The sequence below is a fragment of the Sturnira hondurensis genome, unplaced genomic scaffold, assembly GCF_014824575.4.
Source record: "Sturnira hondurensis isolate 20B ecotype Veracruz unplaced genomic scaffold, ASM1482457v3 Scaffold0006413, whole genome shotgun sequence".
NCBI classification, from domain to species: Eukaryota; Metazoa; Chordata; class Mammalia; order Chiroptera; family Phyllostomidae; genus Sturnira; species Sturnira hondurensis.
The window spans coordinates 20,088,980-20,108,381 of record NW_028079044.1 but is presented as its reverse complement, the minus strand read 5'-3'; the positions used below and the strand labels follow the sequence as shown (position 1 = coordinate 20,108,381).

Below are 19,402 nucleotides of genomic sequence, written 5' to 3'. Positions count from 1 at the left end.
TTTTGGGGGAGGTTGTTGCTAAGTGCTAGGCATTGTGTTAACTACTTTACATTTTTTCCTGAACACATCTGGGCAATAGATGTTGTTACTTCTGTTTTAGAGATTGGGAAACTGATGCAGAGATTTAAATAACTAGCCCAAGATCAGAAAGTTGGTAGAATTGGGCTCTTTGGATCCAGATCCATCTGATTTTTTTTAAAACCATGCAATTCAACAAATATTCTTGGGCTCTGCAAGGAGCACAGTTCTCCTTGGAGGAGACCAGGTGGAAAAGCACTTCTAAACAAGTTTGGGCTGGGAAGTAGCACAGAAGCAGTAGTACTTAGAATGGAGTTTTTCTGGATCTTCCATGTCTTACAAAGAGGCAAAGAATTTGAGAACAACTGCAGCCGAGGCTTTAGGTCTCCCAGAACGAGCCAGTAGAAAACCCTGTGAATCTTTGCACTTTAACTTGCATTAGCAGTAACTTGCATCAACCAGACTTTTGGTTGTTATAGCTGGGTTTTCATGTAGGAAAGTAAATCAGTTTTAGGTGAGAAGAATGATCAGGGCAAGAGGACTTTAGTAGTAATTACTTATAAAAGGAAGAAAGTGGAAAATACAGAGAAGCTATTATTTAACCAGTCCAATTTTACCTGTTTTGGGGATGAAACTTGCATGAATGGAAATAATAGGTAATGCTCAGAATCCCTACTTTAAGAAGAAATGCATGATATATTAAAACTCCATTAAAAATGCCCTTCAGCCCTGGCTGCTGTGGCTCAGTGGACTAGGTGTCATCCAACAAACCAAAGAGTTTCCAGTTTGTTCCCAGTGTGGGGCACGTACCTGGGTTGCAGGGCCAGGTCCCCTGTTGGAGGTGTGCAAGGGGCAACCAAGCTGTGTTTCTCTCTTTCTCCCTCCCTTCCTCTCTCTAAAATAAATAACTAAATAAATACTTTTTTAAAAATCCCCTTCAGAACTTTGGCTAGAATATGGCACAGATTTGATTTGCTTTTTCTGCGGGGTGGGGGGGGGAGCCAGGATATACAAAAATAGGGACAACTCTGTATCAACACTGGAAACTATGGAGGAAAGCCATTAAAATGCCAAATGGGCCGCAAACCTGGGCCAAGGATGCAGAAGGGCCATCTTGCCCTGGAAAAGAGGCTGAGTTGCCTCCAGCTAGGAATAGGCACAGTGGCTTCATGCAAACAGAAGAAACAGATTGCTTTGGACCTTAATATAAGTGAGAGAAAAAATGGATTTTAATTAAACAAGAGCTAAGAAAGAAAAAAAATGAGAGATGAAATGGAGCTGGATGAAGAGCAAGCAGAACTTTTTTTAAAAAGGAAGCTAGACGAGTTGAGATATGTTCTTAGATAGGGACTTCCGTCCAAGATGGAGGCATAGGTAGATACACTTTGCTTCCTCACACAACCAAAAGAAGGACAACAAAAAATTTAAAAACAAACAACAACCAGCACTGCCAGAAAACTGAACTGTATAGAAGTCTGACAACCAAGGAGTTAAAGAAGAAACATTCATCCAGACTGGTAGGAGGGGCAGAGATGGGCAGCCAGGGCAGAGAGGGTGCACAGTAGGGCAGGCAGCTGGTGGTCTCATATTTGTGTGCAGATAAACTGGGAGGAACAACTGGGGAGCAAGACAGACCATACAACCCAGAGTTCCAACGAGGGAAGTAAAGCTTGCAAACCTCTGGCTATAAAAATCTGTGGGGGTTGCAGTGGTGGGAGAAATTCCCAGCCTCATAAGAGATTTTGTTAGAGAGACCCACAAGGTCCTAGAACATACACAAGCCCATCCACCTGGGAATCAGCACTAGAAGGGCCCAATTTTCTTGAGGGTAATGGGGGAAGTGACTGAAAGCCTGCTAAGAGCCAAGCAAGCAAGCAGCATTATTCCTTCTCAGACCCCTCTCCCACCTATAGCACCACAATGCAGCAACAGTGGGTTTCCCTGTCCTGGTGAACAACAAAGTTTCCCCCCTTACAACATAACAGGTATGCGAAGACAAAGAAATATGGCCCAAATGAGAGAATAGATCAAAGCTCCAAAAATAGAACTAAGTGATGAAGAGTTAGCCACCTATCAGATGCAGAGTTCAAAACAGTGGTAATCAGGATGCTCGCAGAAATGGTATAGTATGGTCACAAACTAGAGGAAAAAGCAAAGGCTATGAAAAGTTGAATAAAGAAAAATGTACAGGGAACCAACAGTGAAGGGAAGGAAACTGGACTAAAATCAATGGTTTGGAGCAAAAGGAAGAAATAAACATTCAACCAGAACAGGATGAAGAAACAAGAATTCAAAAAAACAAGGAGAGGCTTAGGAACCTCTGGGAGAACTTTAAACATTCCAACATCCGAATCATACTGGTGACAGAAAGAGCAGAGGAAGAACAACAAACAGAAAGCTTATTTGAAAAAATAATGAAGGAGAATGTCCCCAATCTGGAAAATGAAATAGACCTCCAGGAAGTCCAGGAAGCTCAGAGAGTCCCAAAGAAGTTGGACCCAAGAAGAAACACTCCAAGGTGCATCATAATCACATTACCCAAGATGAAAGATAAGGAGAGAATCTTAAAAGCAGCAAGACAAAAGGAGACAGTTACCTACAAGGAGTTCCCATAAGACTGTCAGTGGATTTCTCAAAAGAGACCTTGCAGGCAAGAAGGGGCTAGAAAGAAGTATTCCAAGTCATGACAGGCAAGGACCTACATCCAAGATTACTCTATCCAGAAAAGCTTTCATTTAGAATGGAAGGACAGATAAAGTGCTTCCCAGATAAGGTCAAGTTGAAGGAGTTCATCATCACCAAGCCAATATTATATGAAATATTAAAGGAAATTATCTAAGAAAAAGAAGATCAAAACTTTGAACAGTAAAATGACAACAAACTTACAACCATCAAGAACTGAACTTAAAACAAAAACAAACTAAGCAAACAACTAGAACAGGAACAGAAATCACAAGAGATGGAGATCACATGGAGGGATATCAGTGGGGAGGGAGAGGAAGAAGAATGGGGGAATAGGTTCAGGGAATAAGAAGCATAAATGGTAGGTACAAAATAGACAGGGGGAGGTTAAGAATAGTATAGGAAATATAGAGGCCAAAGAACTTATATGCACGACCCATGGATGTGGACTAAGGTGGGGGAATGCTGGTGGGAGGGGGGGTTCAGCATGGGGGAGAATAAAGGGGAGAAAAAAGTGGGACAACTGATGCAGCATGATCAATAAAAATATACTTTAAAAAAAGAAAGAAATGTTCTTAGATAAAACAGGGAAAACCAGCATTTTAAGTTCATTAGAAGCAGGAATGACCAAAAATCATATTGCTGAAAACAGAATCACTGTTGTGGAGAGCTGTGCTGAAAAACTCTCCAGAATTCAGAAGAAAAGGACAAAGCCCCCAGAGAAAAGGAGTATAGAGGAAAATCAATGGAGATTAGAATTGTGGAAGAAAGGATGTGGAAAACTTTATAGTGGCCTATACTTAAGGTATAACAAAGGTAAAAATACATTAGGGCACACCGTCCTGGTGTAAGAGTTGAGAGACCCCAGTGGACAGTCCAGGAGGTGTAAGAGCAGAACCAAGCCTGTGTGAGAACAGACAGCATCTCAAAACAGTGCAGAAAACCGAGTGCTTACTCCACGGGGCTGGGACAACTGGCTAACTGGAAAGAAAAAAGTTAACTCCGACTTTCCCTCACTTCATAATGAATTTCAAGTAGATTGAAGTTTTAATGTAAATAAATGAAGTCAGAAAGATACTGTAATGAAATGTTAAGTATATTTTTTAAAATCTGCAGCTAGGAAAGGATATAGTATGCCTGACACAAAAGCAGAAATCATAAAGGAAAATGATTGCTAGTTTGGTGACATAAAAGCAAACAAGTAAAGAAACAAACAAAAAACATACAAAGTGTTTTTCAGATAACACCACAGAGAAAATTCAAGGTCAAATGATAGAATGGGGAAAAGTTTTGCTTACATATAATAAGCTTACTATATACATAAGTCAGCTTATTTATATATAAATAAGCTTTGTTTATATATAAATAAACAATATAGTCAACTATCTTATTGATAAACCAAAACTACTGTTTTGACACTATAATAAGAGTGCTCTCATTTTAAAAAAAATGGACAATGTACTATTTTATTGAATTTATTGTGGTGACATTAGTTAATTAAATTATATAGGCTTCAGATATAGGGACAATGGACTTCAACAGGCAACTCAAAAAAGAAAAATAGAAATGACAAATACACAAAAATGTCCTACCTCACCAGTTATTTTTTAAAATTAACACGAAATGTACAATTTCCACCCATTTTTTAAAAGGTTACTCTTTTCAAAGTCATTTTTATGGCATTTTACTAAAGTACGATTTGGTAAGAGATTGTAAATTGGTTCTTTTCCCGAATGTTCTAGTTACTATTGCTGCTTAACAAAACACCTCCGACTTCCTGATATAAAACATCCACCATTTTATTATTCTGTGAGTCAGAGTCTGTGGGTCAGAATTTCACGTGAATCCCTCAGAACTGGCTATCCCATCTGAGGTCTTAGCTGGGAAGACTTGAACAGCTGGATGTGACTCACATGGCTGGGGGCTGGAGGCTCCATCCCTCACTCCTGTGTTTGTGTGGTCTGGGCTGAGATGACTCGTCTGGGACTGTCAAAGGGATCTCCCAGATTCGCCCCTCCCCCCCAGGTGACTCAGGTCTCCCAAAGCTTGGCAGCCAGGTTTCAAGAGGGAGCAGCTGAAAGCCGGCATTCCCCGAGAACCAAAGCTGCCTGAGCTGTCATCATCACTTAGCCTCAGAAATCAGTATTGCTTCCACCATACTTTCGTTGAGTGAAGTAGACAAAGCCTGCAGAGATTCAAATTCAAAAAACACTGAATCAGATGAACGTTTCATGCCCTCCTCCACTTTAAAATTTCATGATTCTGTGAATTGACACAAACAATGAGGGAATCAGAGAAAGGAGTGAAGAAATAGAGTGGCTGGAGGCAAGTCCACTGAGTGCAAAATGAATAACTTAAAGGGCACTTTGAGAAATTTAACAAGCCAGCTGCTGATTATAAGTGAATCATAGGGTTTTAAAACTTTTGTTTAAGTAAAATACATGTAACATAGCCCTGACCAGCCCGGTGGCTCAGCTGTTTGGAGCATTGTCCTGTGCATCAGGAGATTGCGGGTTTGATTCCTGGTCAGGGCACATACCTAGGGTGCAGGTTTGATCCCAGTAGGGGCACATTAGGGGAGTCAACCGATCGATATTTCTCTTTCTCTCTCCCCCTTCTTCTTTCTCTAAAATCAATAAACATACCCTTGAGTGAGGATTAAAAAAATAGCACATAACAAAATTTATGATCTTTGCCATTTTTAAGTGTACAGTTCAGTAGCATGAAATATATGCATGCTGTATAACTGATCTCCAGAACTTCTCATATTTGCAAAACTGAAACTCTCTACCCATTAAACAACTCCTCATTTTCTTAACTCCCCAACCAAATACTTTGTATTTCTATGCGTTTGACCACTCTAAATGCTTTGTATAAGTGAAATCATACAATATTTGTCTTTTTGTGACTGGCTAATTTCACTTAACATCATGTCCTCAAGGTTCACCCATGTTGTAGCACGTGTCGGAACTTCTCTTCTCTATGAGGCTGCATAGTGTTCCGTTGTGCGCATGCACCACATTGCGTTTGTCCATCATGTTCGTGTGTTGATGGACGTTGGGTTGCTTCCACCTTTTGGCTATTGTGAATAATGCCGCTGTGAACATGGTTATACAGATATCTTAAGATTCTGCTTTGAACTCTTTTGGACATATATCCAGAAATAGTATTGCTGGTAATTCTATTTTTAATTTTTTGAGGAACAGCCATAATGTTTTCTGTAGAGGCTGCATCATTTTACATTCCCACCAACGATGCACAAGGATTTGAATTTCTCCACAACCTTGTCAATACTTGTTATTTATTTTTTAATAGCAGCCATCCTGATGGGTATGAGATGATATGAACAGTAGTTTTGAGTTATCAATAGTATAGTTAAACTGACCAGAATCAATTTCTTATATTCCTACCTGGTTGGAATATAAGCAATTACTGATGGGACCTGGTTCCAGTATGAGAACTTTGTAGCCCCAAACAAATCACAGCTATTTTAGAGCAGGGTTGTACAATAGAACTTTCCACAACGTATGAAATATTGTACATCTGCACTGTCTAGTATGGGTTGCTACCAGCCAGTAGCCACATGTGGCCACTGATCACTTAAAATGCATCTAGGATGCTGAGGAGTTGAAATTTATTTTTTATTTAATTTTAATTAATTAAAATTTAAATAACTACACGTGGTTAGTGACTACTGTACGGAACAGCTCAAATCTAGGGCATTTCTTTTAGCTCTCAAGGTAGAGCCACACAGCGGGCATGTAGGAAGCCACTGGTGTTTGCCCTGTCCCTCAGGGTTCCATAGGGCCCCCTTAGTTTTATGCCTAAGGAGAAACCCTGAGTCACTATCACTCGCTGCTGATACCACTTCCACCCCCATCACCAGCAAAATAAAACTAAGCCAGTTCTGTTCTTTAAAGTCCTGGAAATATGTGGACGTGTGCTGGCATCTTCTCCGTGGTGTTTTAAACTTGTGCTTTGTTTGGCTTCAGGACCTGTATGAGGCTGGAGAGAAGAGATGGGGGACAGATGAGGTGAAATTCCTAACTGTTCTCTGTTCCCGGAATCGAAACCACTTGTTGCATGGTAAGGCACTGGCTTCATCTTCCCGAGAAACTGTTGGAAAGATAATGAAAACTGTGTTGCCCATAATTAATTGATAACCTTTTCCCCTTTACCTGGTACAAAAACTGATTGTCCTGAACTGTCTTAGATGTTTTACCTTGGATGTGTGTGAGTGCAGTGATGTGCATGAGGACCAACTTCTGGAAGATTAATTATGAACAATTAGCAGATGTATTCACAGAAGTTTGGCATTCCTGTTCACAGGACACTGATCTTCATAGTCAATCCGTTTTCTAAAGCAGCTCTATTTAAGTTGAATTACAGTACATAAAAAAAATCTCCAGTACATCAGTGAGCAAGAAAATAGAAACGTTGGTTGATATTTATTCCCATTTAACATGCAAGTCATAAAAATAATAGAAGTGATTTCGTTGGGGGGTATGTTGCGTCAGATGAATAGTAGATAATTTAAATTTTACTTCCTATGTGTAATGTTTCTAATTTGCTTCTGATAATGCTAGTCCATGTAAGGTGCTTTCAACTTCTTTGGGAAAATATATACCAAATGATTGTACAATATTTGTTGTCAAGTTTATTTTCATCCTGTAAGCAGCAATAAGGGTTTAATAAGATATTTCATCTTTTTGGACTTCCGGCCAAGATGGAGGCGTAGGTGGAAACACTGTGCCCCCTCCCACAACTAAATTTAAAGACAACTAAGTTTCAGAAACAAAAATGCAGCCAAAACAGTAAAAATTGAACTGTATGGAAGTCCGACAACAACAAACTGAGCTGAGCTGTATGCCATCAAATGCACTGTCTTCTGACTTCCTCTTTCTTTGCCTTCCTTTGCCTGATTACTAATAACACAAATCTCTCCCTGGTGGTGCTTTTTAAGAACTACGGGTCCTCGGAAGTCAATTTCATGCAAATACATTTGTAACCAATTTCACTTCCAGGCACAAGTTAATAGCTGAGTAGTTATAAAATAATCTGCTTGTAAACCACTGGAAGAAAAATTTTAAGCACTATTTGCATAAAGAAAACTTTATAAAGGTTCTTACCAAACAACAAAATAGTGAAAATTCATAATAACTTAGGTTTTGTTAATTCCCTCTCTTCCCCATGTAGTGCTAAGCATATTATAAGCCTTGTTTGTTGCAGCATCCCAGTGGAGCTGCCATCATTTTCCCTGTTTTACAATGGAAAAGACTGAGGCTTAGAAAATGTGTCAGTTAGGTTTTTGTATTCAAAGTAATATACACTGGCTCCACCTTAAATTTTTTTTTAAAGGGACATAATATAGACTGAGACAGGAGGGAAAATGGAAACTCTTGGTGGTTCATTGCTGGAAGGGAAAACTAAGGCTCCAAGAAGAACAGAAGACCTCCTCAGTAGAAGAGGTCATGGATTTTATTTCTAAGGCAGTTTCCCAAAGTCTGATCTCATGAAAAATGCTGATTGTTGAACCCCTGCTTCAGACCGGCCTGACTTAGAGCAACCTGTGAGAGTGACACCCAGGAAGTTTCATGGGTTCCCTGGGTGATTCTTAACGTTCACTGAAGGTAAAGCTGACTTCGTGCTTTTGATTATCTCCGTGACCTATCTGCTCAATTAAAAAATTCCCAGAAGGGTAAGACTGTCAGTCCCTTTTGGGTGAACTGCTTACTCCTTTGGTAGAGCTGCAGTGTATATTGGGGATAGCGGTGTCCTTGGGTTGACAGCCCTGTGACAATTGCACCGTTGGGGGGACAGCCTCCCAAACAAGGCAACGTTAAAAAGAGAAAACAAATATCCAACTAAGAGGGCAACAGAAGTGGAATCTATGTTCATCACATTCAAAAATGCTTGGCAAATATGATTTACTCATATGTAGAATCTAATGAGCAAAATTAACTAAAGAAAAATAGACACAGACTGACTCATAGATAGAGAGTAGGCTGATAGGTGTGGAGGAGGTTGAGGGGCTGGGAGTGGAGGGATTGAGGAAAAGGGGAAAAAATGTGGTGAGTCTGGGGTGGGGGAGAGTGGGGAGAGGTGGATGAGGGTATAGTGGGGGCAAATGGTGATGCAAGGAGACTTGACTTAGGGTAGTGAACACACAATACATTGTACAGACAATGTGTTATGGAATTGTGCCCATGAAACCTGTATGGTGTCACCCCAATATATTTTTAAAAAAGGAAAAACCCTTGGCAAAAAGTAAAAAATGTAATTATGTCAAAGTCTACTAAAAAATGCAACCAGCTGTTATCAAATGTGTCTGTTTTAAAGCAATTGAATTGCTCTAGTTTTGATGAGACAAAAGGAAGATGAATATACAAATGATTGCCAAGGCCAAAATTACAAAAAGACACCTTCAGCTTATTAAGGAAAAGAAAGCAAGTCTCCCTGACAGTTATATCCATTCCACGTGTGAGAAAACAGGGTCTCAGATACAGGAAAGGACTTGCCTGACTTCCTCCTCTCCTCAGGCCCTTTCCACTTAAATGCGCCCTGGGTTTTCACCCACATTGCTGATTAATTTCCTCTTGAAATATGCCAAAGAATAGTGTGGTCTAATTAAAAGATGCTTGTTCTCTTCATAAATTTTAGTTTCCTCTATTTTTTTATTATTTGTAATTGCATTTTGTTATTGTTTGCAGTATTTGATGAATACAAAAGGATATCACAGAAGGATATTGAACAGAGTATTAAATCTGAAACATCTGGTAGCTTTGAAGATGCCTTGCTGGCCATAGGTAAGCTGGTAGAGACTGTCTGTGTTTATAGACTTTTCTCCTTGTTACGAGTTTGTAGTCATGGGATGTAGAATTTTTGTTTTTCGGGATAAAAAAATTGTTTAAATTGCTCATGATGTGATCCAGAATTTTATTTTTTAATTATATGTTATTGATTATGCTACTATAGTTGTCCTAATTTTTCCCCATTTGCCCTCCTCCACCCAGCACCTCCCACTCCCTCACGCAATTCCCCCACCATTATTTATATCCATGGTCATGCAAACAAGTTGTTTGGCTTCTCCATTTCCTATACTGTACTTTACATCCCCATGGCTATTCTGTAACTACCTATTTGTACTTAATCCCCCCACTCCTTCACCCATTGCTCCATAGCCCCTTCCCATCTGGCAATCATGAAAACACTCCCCATATCCACAATTCTGTCTCTGTTCTTATTTGCTCAGTTTATTTCTTAGATTTGCTTGTTGATAGGTATGTATTTATTGTCATTTTATTGTTCATAGTTTTGAGCTGCTTCTTTTTCTTAAGTAAGTCCCTTTAACATTTCATATAATAATGGTTTGATGATGATCAACTCTTTCAGTTTTTTCTTGTCTGGGAAGCTCTTTATCTGCCTTTCGATAGCTTTGCTGGTAGAGCAATCTTGGCTGTAGATCCCTACTTTTTATGACTTTGAATATTTCTTGCCAACCCTTCTAGCCTGCAGAATTTCTTTTGACAAATCAGCTGACAGTCTTATAGGAATCCCCCTGTGGGTAACTACCTGCTTTTCTTTTGCTGCTTTTAAGATTCTTTCTTGCACTGGCTCATGTGGCTCAATGGGTTGAGCACCAGCCTGCAAACCAAAAGAGGGCTGGTTTGATTCCCAGTCAGGGTACATGCCTGGGTTGCGGACCAGGTCCTTGGTTGGGGGTATGCAAGAGGTTACCAATGGATGTTTCTCTCACACATCAATGTTTCTCTCCCTTTTTTTCTCCCTCCCTTACCCCTCTTTAACAATAAATAAATAATCTTTAAAAGGAAAAGGTTCATCTTTTAAAGAAAAAGATAAAGGTTAAAGTTTTATCTTTAACCTTTAGCAATTTAATTATGATGTGTCTTGGTGTGGGCCTCTTTGTATCCATCTTGTTTGGGATTCTCTGTGCTTCCTTGACTTGCATGTGTATTTCCTTCACTAAATTAAGGAAGTTTTCTTTCTTTATTTTTTCAAATACATTTCCAATTTCTTGCTTTTTCTCTTCTCCTTCTGGCATCCCTATGATGTGACTTTGGGGATTGCTTGAAGTTGTCCCAGAGGCTGCTTATGCTACCCTCATATTTTTGGATTCTTTTTTCCTCTTCTTGTTCTGATTGGTTGTTTTTTGCTTCTTAATGTTTGAAATCATTCATCTGATTCTCAGCTTCATCCACTATAATGTTGTTTCCCTGTAAATTGTTCTCTATTTCAATTAGTGTATCCTTTGTTTCTGACTAGGTCTTTTTTGTGCTGTTGAGGTCCTCACTAAGTTCCCTGTGCATCCTTATAACCAGTGTTTTGAACTCTGCATCTAATAGATTGTTTATCTCCATTTTGTTTAGTTCTTTTTCTGGGGTTTTATCTATCCTTTCATTTGGTCCATGTTTCTTTGTCTCTTCATTTTGGCAGACTCCCTGTGTTTGTTTCTATGTATTAGGTAGAGTTGTTGTGACTCCCTAATAACAGGTGGTGTGGTCTAATGTAGTAAGTGTTCTGTAGTGTCCAGTGGCACAGCCTCCCCTGTCACCCAGCTGGGTACTTGAGGTGTGCCTTTCATGTTGGTTGAATACATCCTCCTCTTTTAGTTGAGCCTTGATTGCTCTTGGTAGATCAATGGGAGGGATTTACCCAGGCCAGTCAACTGCAAGAATTGACTGTGACCATTGACTACCACTCTCCACCCTCTGTGGAGGATCAGCTATAAGAGGGTAGAGTGGTGGTGCTCTGACATGGTCTGTAACTGTCCACGGGGTGTGCAGGCTCTGGAGTTTCCTGGGTAGTGCAGGCCAAGGTCAGCCCCTACCTGTGTTTTGCCCTGGGCTACCCTGCCTGAGCTATAAATCAGCCTGAGATGGCTGCTACTTGTACTGGGCTTAGAGATTCCCATTCCAAGGCAAGCTGTGAATCTAGACTGGTTGCTGCTAGTGCTAGGCCTGGGGACACTTAGCAAGAGTCATTGAGTCTGGCGGCCCATTGAGATCGGCTGTTGCTTGCTTGAGAAGATTCAGAAGTTGTGAAGCATGAGCCAAGACCAGCCATTCATATGGAAAGGTAGCTTGGGTGGGCCTCTATGCTGGGTGGGATGGAGTCTCTGGGGATCTGCAAGGCAGTACAGTGTTAGCCAGGTTGATAGAGTCTCAGATACAGCTCTGTGGCTCTGTGGGTGGAGGGTTCAGCAAAGGGACAACAGCCTCTGCCCACATTTCTGTCTGGGAGAAGGCTGTCCCCCAGCTCTTGTCTTGATGCCAGACAGTTCAATTTCTCCCTGTATGTTACTGATGCCTTTCAAGCTGCCTCCCTGGTGCTGGAGCTCAGAAGGAATGAGTCTGATTAAGTTCATGTGGAACTGCTTGGGATTCCAGCAGTTTCTTCCAGTGACTGAATCCCCACTGGTTTTTGCAGCCAGAAGTTATGGGGACTTATCTTCCTGGCACTGGAACCCCGGGCTGGGGGGCCTGGTGTGGGGCTGGGACTTCTTGTTCCCAAGATACCCCTCCCAAATTTTTACCTACCACATGTGTGTGAGGGACCAGCCCATTCCACATCTTTGCTTCTCCTACCAGTCTGGATGGATGTGTTTTCTTTAATTTGGTAGTTGTCAGATTTCCATTTAATTTCATTTCTGATGGTTCTGTTTGTTGGTTGTTCTGTACTTTAGTTGTAATTTTGATGTGGTTGTGTGAGGAGACAAGCCATGTTTACCTGTGCCGCCACCTTGACCGGAAGTTGTGATCCAGAATTTTAAACAAGAAATATTCTCTACTACCTGGTTGTTCTTATACCATATGTCTTTATATTTTTTATTTGCTCTGTGTCTTTATATTTCAGGATACAGAAGATAATCCTATACTAGCTGAGTCTTACAGGTCTGGGAGTCATTAGAACAAATGACTTCATATGGTAGAGATGATAATCACTTTTAAACTAGGTGCTGCTCATTTCTTTAGTAGCCTTTATTAATTACTTCTCCAGAAACTTGACAATAAATTAAGAATATTTCCCATCTATGAAAGTGCTATGTGTTTTATGAACACATAGCCTGTGTTCATAAAACCTTGCTGGCTAAAATTTTTCTGAGTCAAAGAGATACTACTTCATATTTTGTAGAAACAGGAAACAGCTGTCATATTTTTCTCGTAGATTTTATCTGTAAAGATAAAGATTGTATCTCATCTCTTCATTTCTTTTTTTGTTTCTTGACAGTAAAGTGCATGAGGAACAAATCTGCATATTTTGCTGAAAGGCTATACAAATCTATGAAGGTAAAAGGCTTCTTTTTAGCATTTGAATGACTTTGGTGTGTCTTGTGTCCAAATTAGACAAAATCAGTCTGGCATATACAGTTCAATTCATTAACTACTTTACTGAGTGCCTGCTAATAATAATACTAGGCAACACTGACTACCAATGTGTGATACTTTTATAATCCTTTATACATATAGATTAGTTTTATCTCCACAATAACCTTATGGAGCATGTACTTTATCAACCCCCATTTTACAGATGAGAAAACTGAGGCATAAAGAGGATATGCAATTTTCCCAGGGTCCTCAGTGAAGAAGTCATGGAGCAGGGATGCAAACACTGACAGTCTGTCTTCAGAGCTTGAGATTCCAACCACACATCGCACTCTGTGCCAGTACCCTTACCAGAAACCATGGGAAGTGCAGGAAAAATCAAAGTGTAGTCTTTGCTCGCAAAGAAGTTTCTAGTCTTGAAGGGAAGGCAGGTATGCGCAAAACACCAGTAAGAACAAAATAGAATGCAAGACAGTAGTGAAGGAGCCATATATTATAGGAATACAGAGGATAGGGAATTTTTTTCAAGCATTTGTTCATGTAGGAGGTATAGATCAGAAAAGAATACATTAAAAAGTTGTTAATGTTTGAGTGGGACCTTAAAGGAAGCTTTCCATGGGAGGGTTTTATGGGGGAGAAAAGGATGACATGACTGACGTAAGGGGAGGACTCATTGCAAGTGAGGTTTGCAGGCTGGAAAACACAGGTGTGTCTCTAAAGTGGCAGAGAGTTTTCTTTCCAGAACTCACTGTATTGGGAAGGTAAGTTGGTGAAAGCCTTGAACACTATGGTGAGGAGCAATATTCCACATACCTCTAAGGTTGTGGCACAAAAGACATCATCAGAAGAGTTGTGCATAGTCTTGCCTTGACAGATGGAAGAGCACTATCTGGAAACCGTTGGACTTAGATATGCTGAGATCTTGTTTTCTTCCCTAGGGCTTGGGCACTGATGATGACACCCTTATCAGGGTGATGGTTTCTCGAGCAGAGATTGACATGTTGGACATTCGGGCGAACTTCAAGAGGCTCTATGGAAAGTCTCTGTACTCCTTCATCAAGGTAGGGAGTCCTGCCCTGGCCCAGTGGAAAGCTCTGAAGAAAGGGTGGGGTTCTGGCCTAGGTATTTAGATACTTCCTATCCTCTCCTTGGCAGATACCATTCCCTTTAAAGATGGTACTCTAATTCAGATACCTCCAGTGTCTCTCCTTTCACATAGATGCTTACATCTGTGCCAGGTTCAAAGCTAGAAGTATGCAAATTGTCAATATACTAGTTATTTCATGTTGACCCCAAACACAGAAAAATTATATTTTATGAATACTTTCAAGAGCACAATTTCTCTGTCTAACTGCTTACCAAGGAAAGATAAGAAAATGAATCAGTCCTCCAGAATCCTATTCAGGTCCAGCTGAGGACCACCGAAAATATGGGAAAGCATGTTTGTTTTCCTGGATTGCTGTTCTTTACCTGGCACCAGGCTTCTAGGCGGGCTAACATGGCAGAGTAGTGATGAGAAATGAATCACATCCCTAAAAATCCCTCGTTTCTTGGATTTTGCTTTTTGAGGATTATGAGACCATGAATATGAAGCCTGGACCCATTCCCCTAGAAGCTGGTTTTTCCTGCACAGCAAATTTCACATCAGGATGCAATCTGTGAATTGAATATTCGGAATCCCTCTGAGAGCTTGGAGAGGTGCAGCTATTAGGTGACTAGAGCTGCAGATGTTTAGGGTGCATTGTCTGTATAGCCTGTCAGGTGACTTCATTTTGCAGAGCCGAAATATAGCTTAGCTGTAAATAAAATTGTTTAAAGAGTAATAGATGGCCATAAATGAAGTTATGGAAAAATGTATTTGTGACATATAATACAGGGTTAGTATCCCTGTGTTAAGAGCTTCTACAAATCACTGAAAAAAAAAAGCCCCCCCCAAAAAAAACTGGGAAAGGATATTAAAATACACTTCATGAAAGATAGAATGACCAATTGATTAAAAATGTTTAATATCACTAATATTCAATGAGTTACTAATAACCTTCACAAAATTTAAAGAGTTCCTAACCAGCTTTGGGAAGAGCTTGGGGAAAACTCACCATCTCTTATGATGGAAGGACTATAAACTCATTTAACCTTGGCAAGAACTGAATTTACACTAAGTATTATATTTTCATTGTAGTATTATTTGTTATTTATATATTATTTATATTTGAATACATAATATGTCATACTTTTATAGTATATAAGTGATTATATATTTTTATTTTTATTAACTCATGGGGCATGACTTAAATAATTTATGGAAAATTCATACAATTTAATATTATGCAGACACTAAAAGGATGCAGTACAAATATACAGGGTGGGGCAAAAATAGGTTTACAGTTGTGAGTACACAAAACACAGAGTTTCTTCTTATATTATTATTTATTAATTACTGTAATACTTTCCATATGAACAACTTGTAAACCTTCTTTTGCCCCATCTTGTATTAATTGGCCTGGGGAAACATCATTATAAATCAATCTATATTACATGTTTGTATATATATAAATATACATGTGTATACACATACATCACTCTAGAAAAGATTAAAAATAAGGAACACATTTTCCATTCAAAGAACACAATAGGAATATAAAATATGTAAGTAATAGAAAACATGAGAGAAATAAGGTAAAAATGTAAATTACAATAAAAATAAGTGAATTCTTGGTCGGGTAAGATATAAAAATATAAAATCCAACTCCATGCTGTTTATAAGAAACAACTATAATACAGTGACATGTAAGAAGCATATAAAAAGGTCAAGGAAAAGAACATTTGACAATTACAAAGAAGAAAGTAAAGATTATACTATAAGTAAAAAAATTTTAAGAAGAAAAAGCACTGACTAGGAGAAAGTGGGTCACTTTATGCTGATGCAGGCAATAACTCACACAGAGATTAAATTCTCATGAAACGTCAGTGCCAAATAGTATTGCATTCCAATGTATGAATAAGAAGGTTGAGGCTCCAAAAGAAGACATTAATGGAAGTACTATGCAAGGGAAACTTTAATATATCCCCATTTTTTGGCAGATTAATGAGGCAAAGTATAAACAAGAATATATTAAATTTGTTTTAATATATGTAAATTAAACTTTGAACCCTATAAACACAAACTCCATCTTTTCTAGTGCCCATGAAACACTAACAAAAATTGATCTATTAATTAGACCATAAAATTTCTATGTAGATAAAAGATGGAATGGCAATGGGCCATTCCACCTTTCATGAAGTATGTGTTTAATATCCATTCCCAGTTTTGTTTTGGGGGTTTTCTTTTTTCTTTTCTTTTTTTAGTGATTTGTAGAATCACTCTGGAAGGCTATTTTGCAACCCATATCAAAAGGCTTAAGAAAATACATGATCATTAACCCAGTAATTCCCATTTTATGAAAATTAATCTTGAGTAAAACATCGAAAATATCATAAAAATTGAACTATAATGTGCTTATTGCAAAAATTTAACTATAATATGTTTGTTGTACTATTTATAATAGTACAAAATTGGAAACTATAAATATCCAACAATGGGGGGTGATCAAGTAAGTCATTTTACCTATGTACAGTGGAATACTCAGTAATCACTTAAGAATGGTGTTGTAGAAGGATATTTAATAAATTAAAATAGAGAAGTAGTCAGGCTATATTAGGTAAAAAAAACAATACAGAATACCACAGTCCCATACCATAGGAAACTACATGCATAGAAAAGAGTATGGAAGGATATGTACAAACCAAAATGTTAAGAATAGTCATCTCTAGATGGTGGAATCATGGATGATTTTTTAAAAGATTTTAATTATTTATTTTTGGAGATGGGGAAGGAGGGAGAAAGAGAAGGAGAGAAGCATCAATGTGTGGTTGCTTCTCATATGCCCTTCACTGGGGACCCTGGCCCACAATCCAGGCATGTGCCCTGACTGGGAATTGAACTAGCAACCCATTGCTTCACAGTCTGGCACTCAATCCACTGAGCCACACCAGCCTAGGTGAATTTTGGATGATATTTATGTTCTTTTATGTCTCTGTTTTCTCCATTGAACAAGTATTGGTTTTGTAATAAAAAAGAACAAATGTTATTTCTAAAAACCCTGAGAAAAATCCAGACAATATTTATAAAGTTAACCTAGGTGACTTTGAACTATGTATTCTATTTTAAAACTCATTTATCTGACTGTAACTTTGTTTCCTTGTCTGCAGGGCGACACATCTGGAGACTACAGGAAGGTCCTGCTTATTCTCTGTGGAGGAGATGACTAAAATAAAATCCTGGAAAGATAAGAGGATTCCCAAAACCTTGATCTTTTTTAACTTCATTTTTCTACTCTGCTATTAGCATTATCTAAGATGTTTATTTCCAAATTAAAATGCCTACAGATGCCTCCTAAGATATAGACTGCCTTATTATTCACCTATAATTATAACTCATGATGCTTTAAAGCTGTACTTGCATTTCAAAGCTTATAAAATCTAAAAGGAGATTTAAAATTAGAAATAATAATATACTCCATGTTTTTAATAGATGTCGTCTTTATTTGTGTTTCACAGAAATTGGAATATATTAAATTGTTTCATATTTTCTTCTTGGTGAAAATTTGTTAAAATGGAGGGCTGGAAGACTGTCCTAAAATCAATTTTCTTCCCTAATTTTATTTTTAGAGTGGCTAGTAATTTCTTGATTTGAAATTGTGAGCCTCTAGTGAGTCAGACAATCTATCTAATTTGCCACTTCACATAGTCACAGTTTCAAAGCATCCACAAATGTCCTTTGCTTAGGTTTTGTTGATAGCATTAGGTGATCTTTGCTGAGTTTGATGTGAGATACTTCTTCCATCATATCTTGTGTTAAGATCACTTACTCTCTCCAACTGAAAGTATACCAAAATCACCAAGTGTCTGAACAAATTAAATTCTAACTGTGGTTATACAAATCGTATGTCTGGTTACCAAACATAAATGCTGAACATTCCACAATATCATGGTTAATATCTTGATCCAGTTTGAAGATGAATATAATGCTCTGAATTTTAAATTAAATTTTTTTGTGCTAAAAGTAATTTTAAGTCATTGTATTTTGTCGATTTGTAGTGCTTTACATTTCAACTTTAAAAATTATTCTGAAGTGTATTTGAGTTTAATTCAAAAGTTCGGGTTGTATACATCATGGAAAAAGAATTTTAATAAAACATGTTATCTTTAAAATGAGGTATATTCTTTATCTGATTTTTAAAGTATTTTTATTGATTATCCTATTATGGTTTTCCGAATTTTTTTCTACCTTTATCCCCCCTCCACCCTGCCCCTCCCAACCCTCCAGCATTCCACCTCCTTAGTTCATGTCCATGGGTTGTACATGTAAGTTCTTTGAGTCCTCTTTTTCCTATACCATCTATCTCTCCCCATCTATTTTATGCCTACTAATTATGCTTCTTCTTCCCTGCACCTCTTCCGCTTATTACCCCCTTTCCACTCACCACTGAAATCCTTCCATGTGATGTCCATTTCTCTGATTCTGCTCCTGTTCTGTTCACTTAGTTTTTGTTTTTCTTTTCTTTTAGGTTCATTTGTTGATAGTTGTGTTTGTTGTCATTTTACTGTTCATATTTTTTATCTTCTTTTTCTTAAATAAGTCCCTTTAACATTTCCTGTAATAATGGCTTGGTGATGATGAACCCCTGTGACTTGACCTTGTCTGGGAAACGCTTTATCTGCCCTTCCATTCTAAATGATAGCTTTGTTGCATAGAGTAATCTAGGATGTAGGTCCTTGCCTTTCATGACTTGGAATACTTCTTTCTAGCCCCTTCTTGTATGTAAGGTTTCTTTTGAGAAATCAGCTGACAGTCTGATGGGAACTCCTTTGTAGGTGACTGTCTCCTTTCCCCTTGCTGCTTTTAGGATTTTCTCTTTATATTCAATCTTGGGGAGCTTACTGATGATGTGCCTTAGTATGTTCCTCTTTGGGTCCAACTTCTTTGGGACTCTATGGGCTTCCAGGACTTCCCGGAAGTCTATTTCCTTTGCCAGATTGGAGAAGTTTTCCTTCATTATTTGTTCAAATAAGTTTTCAATTTCTTGGTCTTCCTCTTCTCCTTCTGGCACCCCTATGATTTGGATATTGGAGTGTCTCAAATTGTCCCAGAGGTTTGTAAGACTCTCTTCACTTTTTCGAATTCTTGTTTTTTCATTTTGTTCTGGATGGATGTTTATTTTTTCCTTTTGTTCCGAGTCGTTGCTTTGAACCTGGTTTCCTTCCTGTCACTGTTGGTACTTTGAATATTTTGCTTTATTTCATTTTGGATATCATTCATT

General features: G+C 38.4%; 1 protein-coding gene across 2 annotated transcripts in view; it reads left to right on the top strand.

The window, feature by feature from the left end:
- Positions 1–18,280, top strand: part of ANXA4 (annexin A4) — a 65,631-nt gene extending 47,351 nt beyond the window's left edge. For both annotated transcript variants that reach the window (XM_037048173.1, XM_037048174.1), the window contains exons 9-13: positions 6,693–6,786; positions 9,411–9,506; positions 12,949–13,007; positions 13,982–14,104; positions 17,292–18,280. In XM_037048173.1, coding sequence (XP_036904068.1) covers positions 6,693–6,786; positions 9,411–9,506; positions 12,949–13,007; positions 13,982–14,104; positions 17,292–17,351 — 432 coding nt within the window. In that variant the 3' untranslated portion in view covers positions 17,352–18,280. The remainder of the gene's footprint in view (positions 1–6,692; positions 6,787–9,410; positions 9,507–12,948; positions 13,008–13,981; positions 14,105–17,291) is intronic.
- The last annotated feature ends 1,122 nt before the right edge of the window (positions 18,281–19,402 follow it).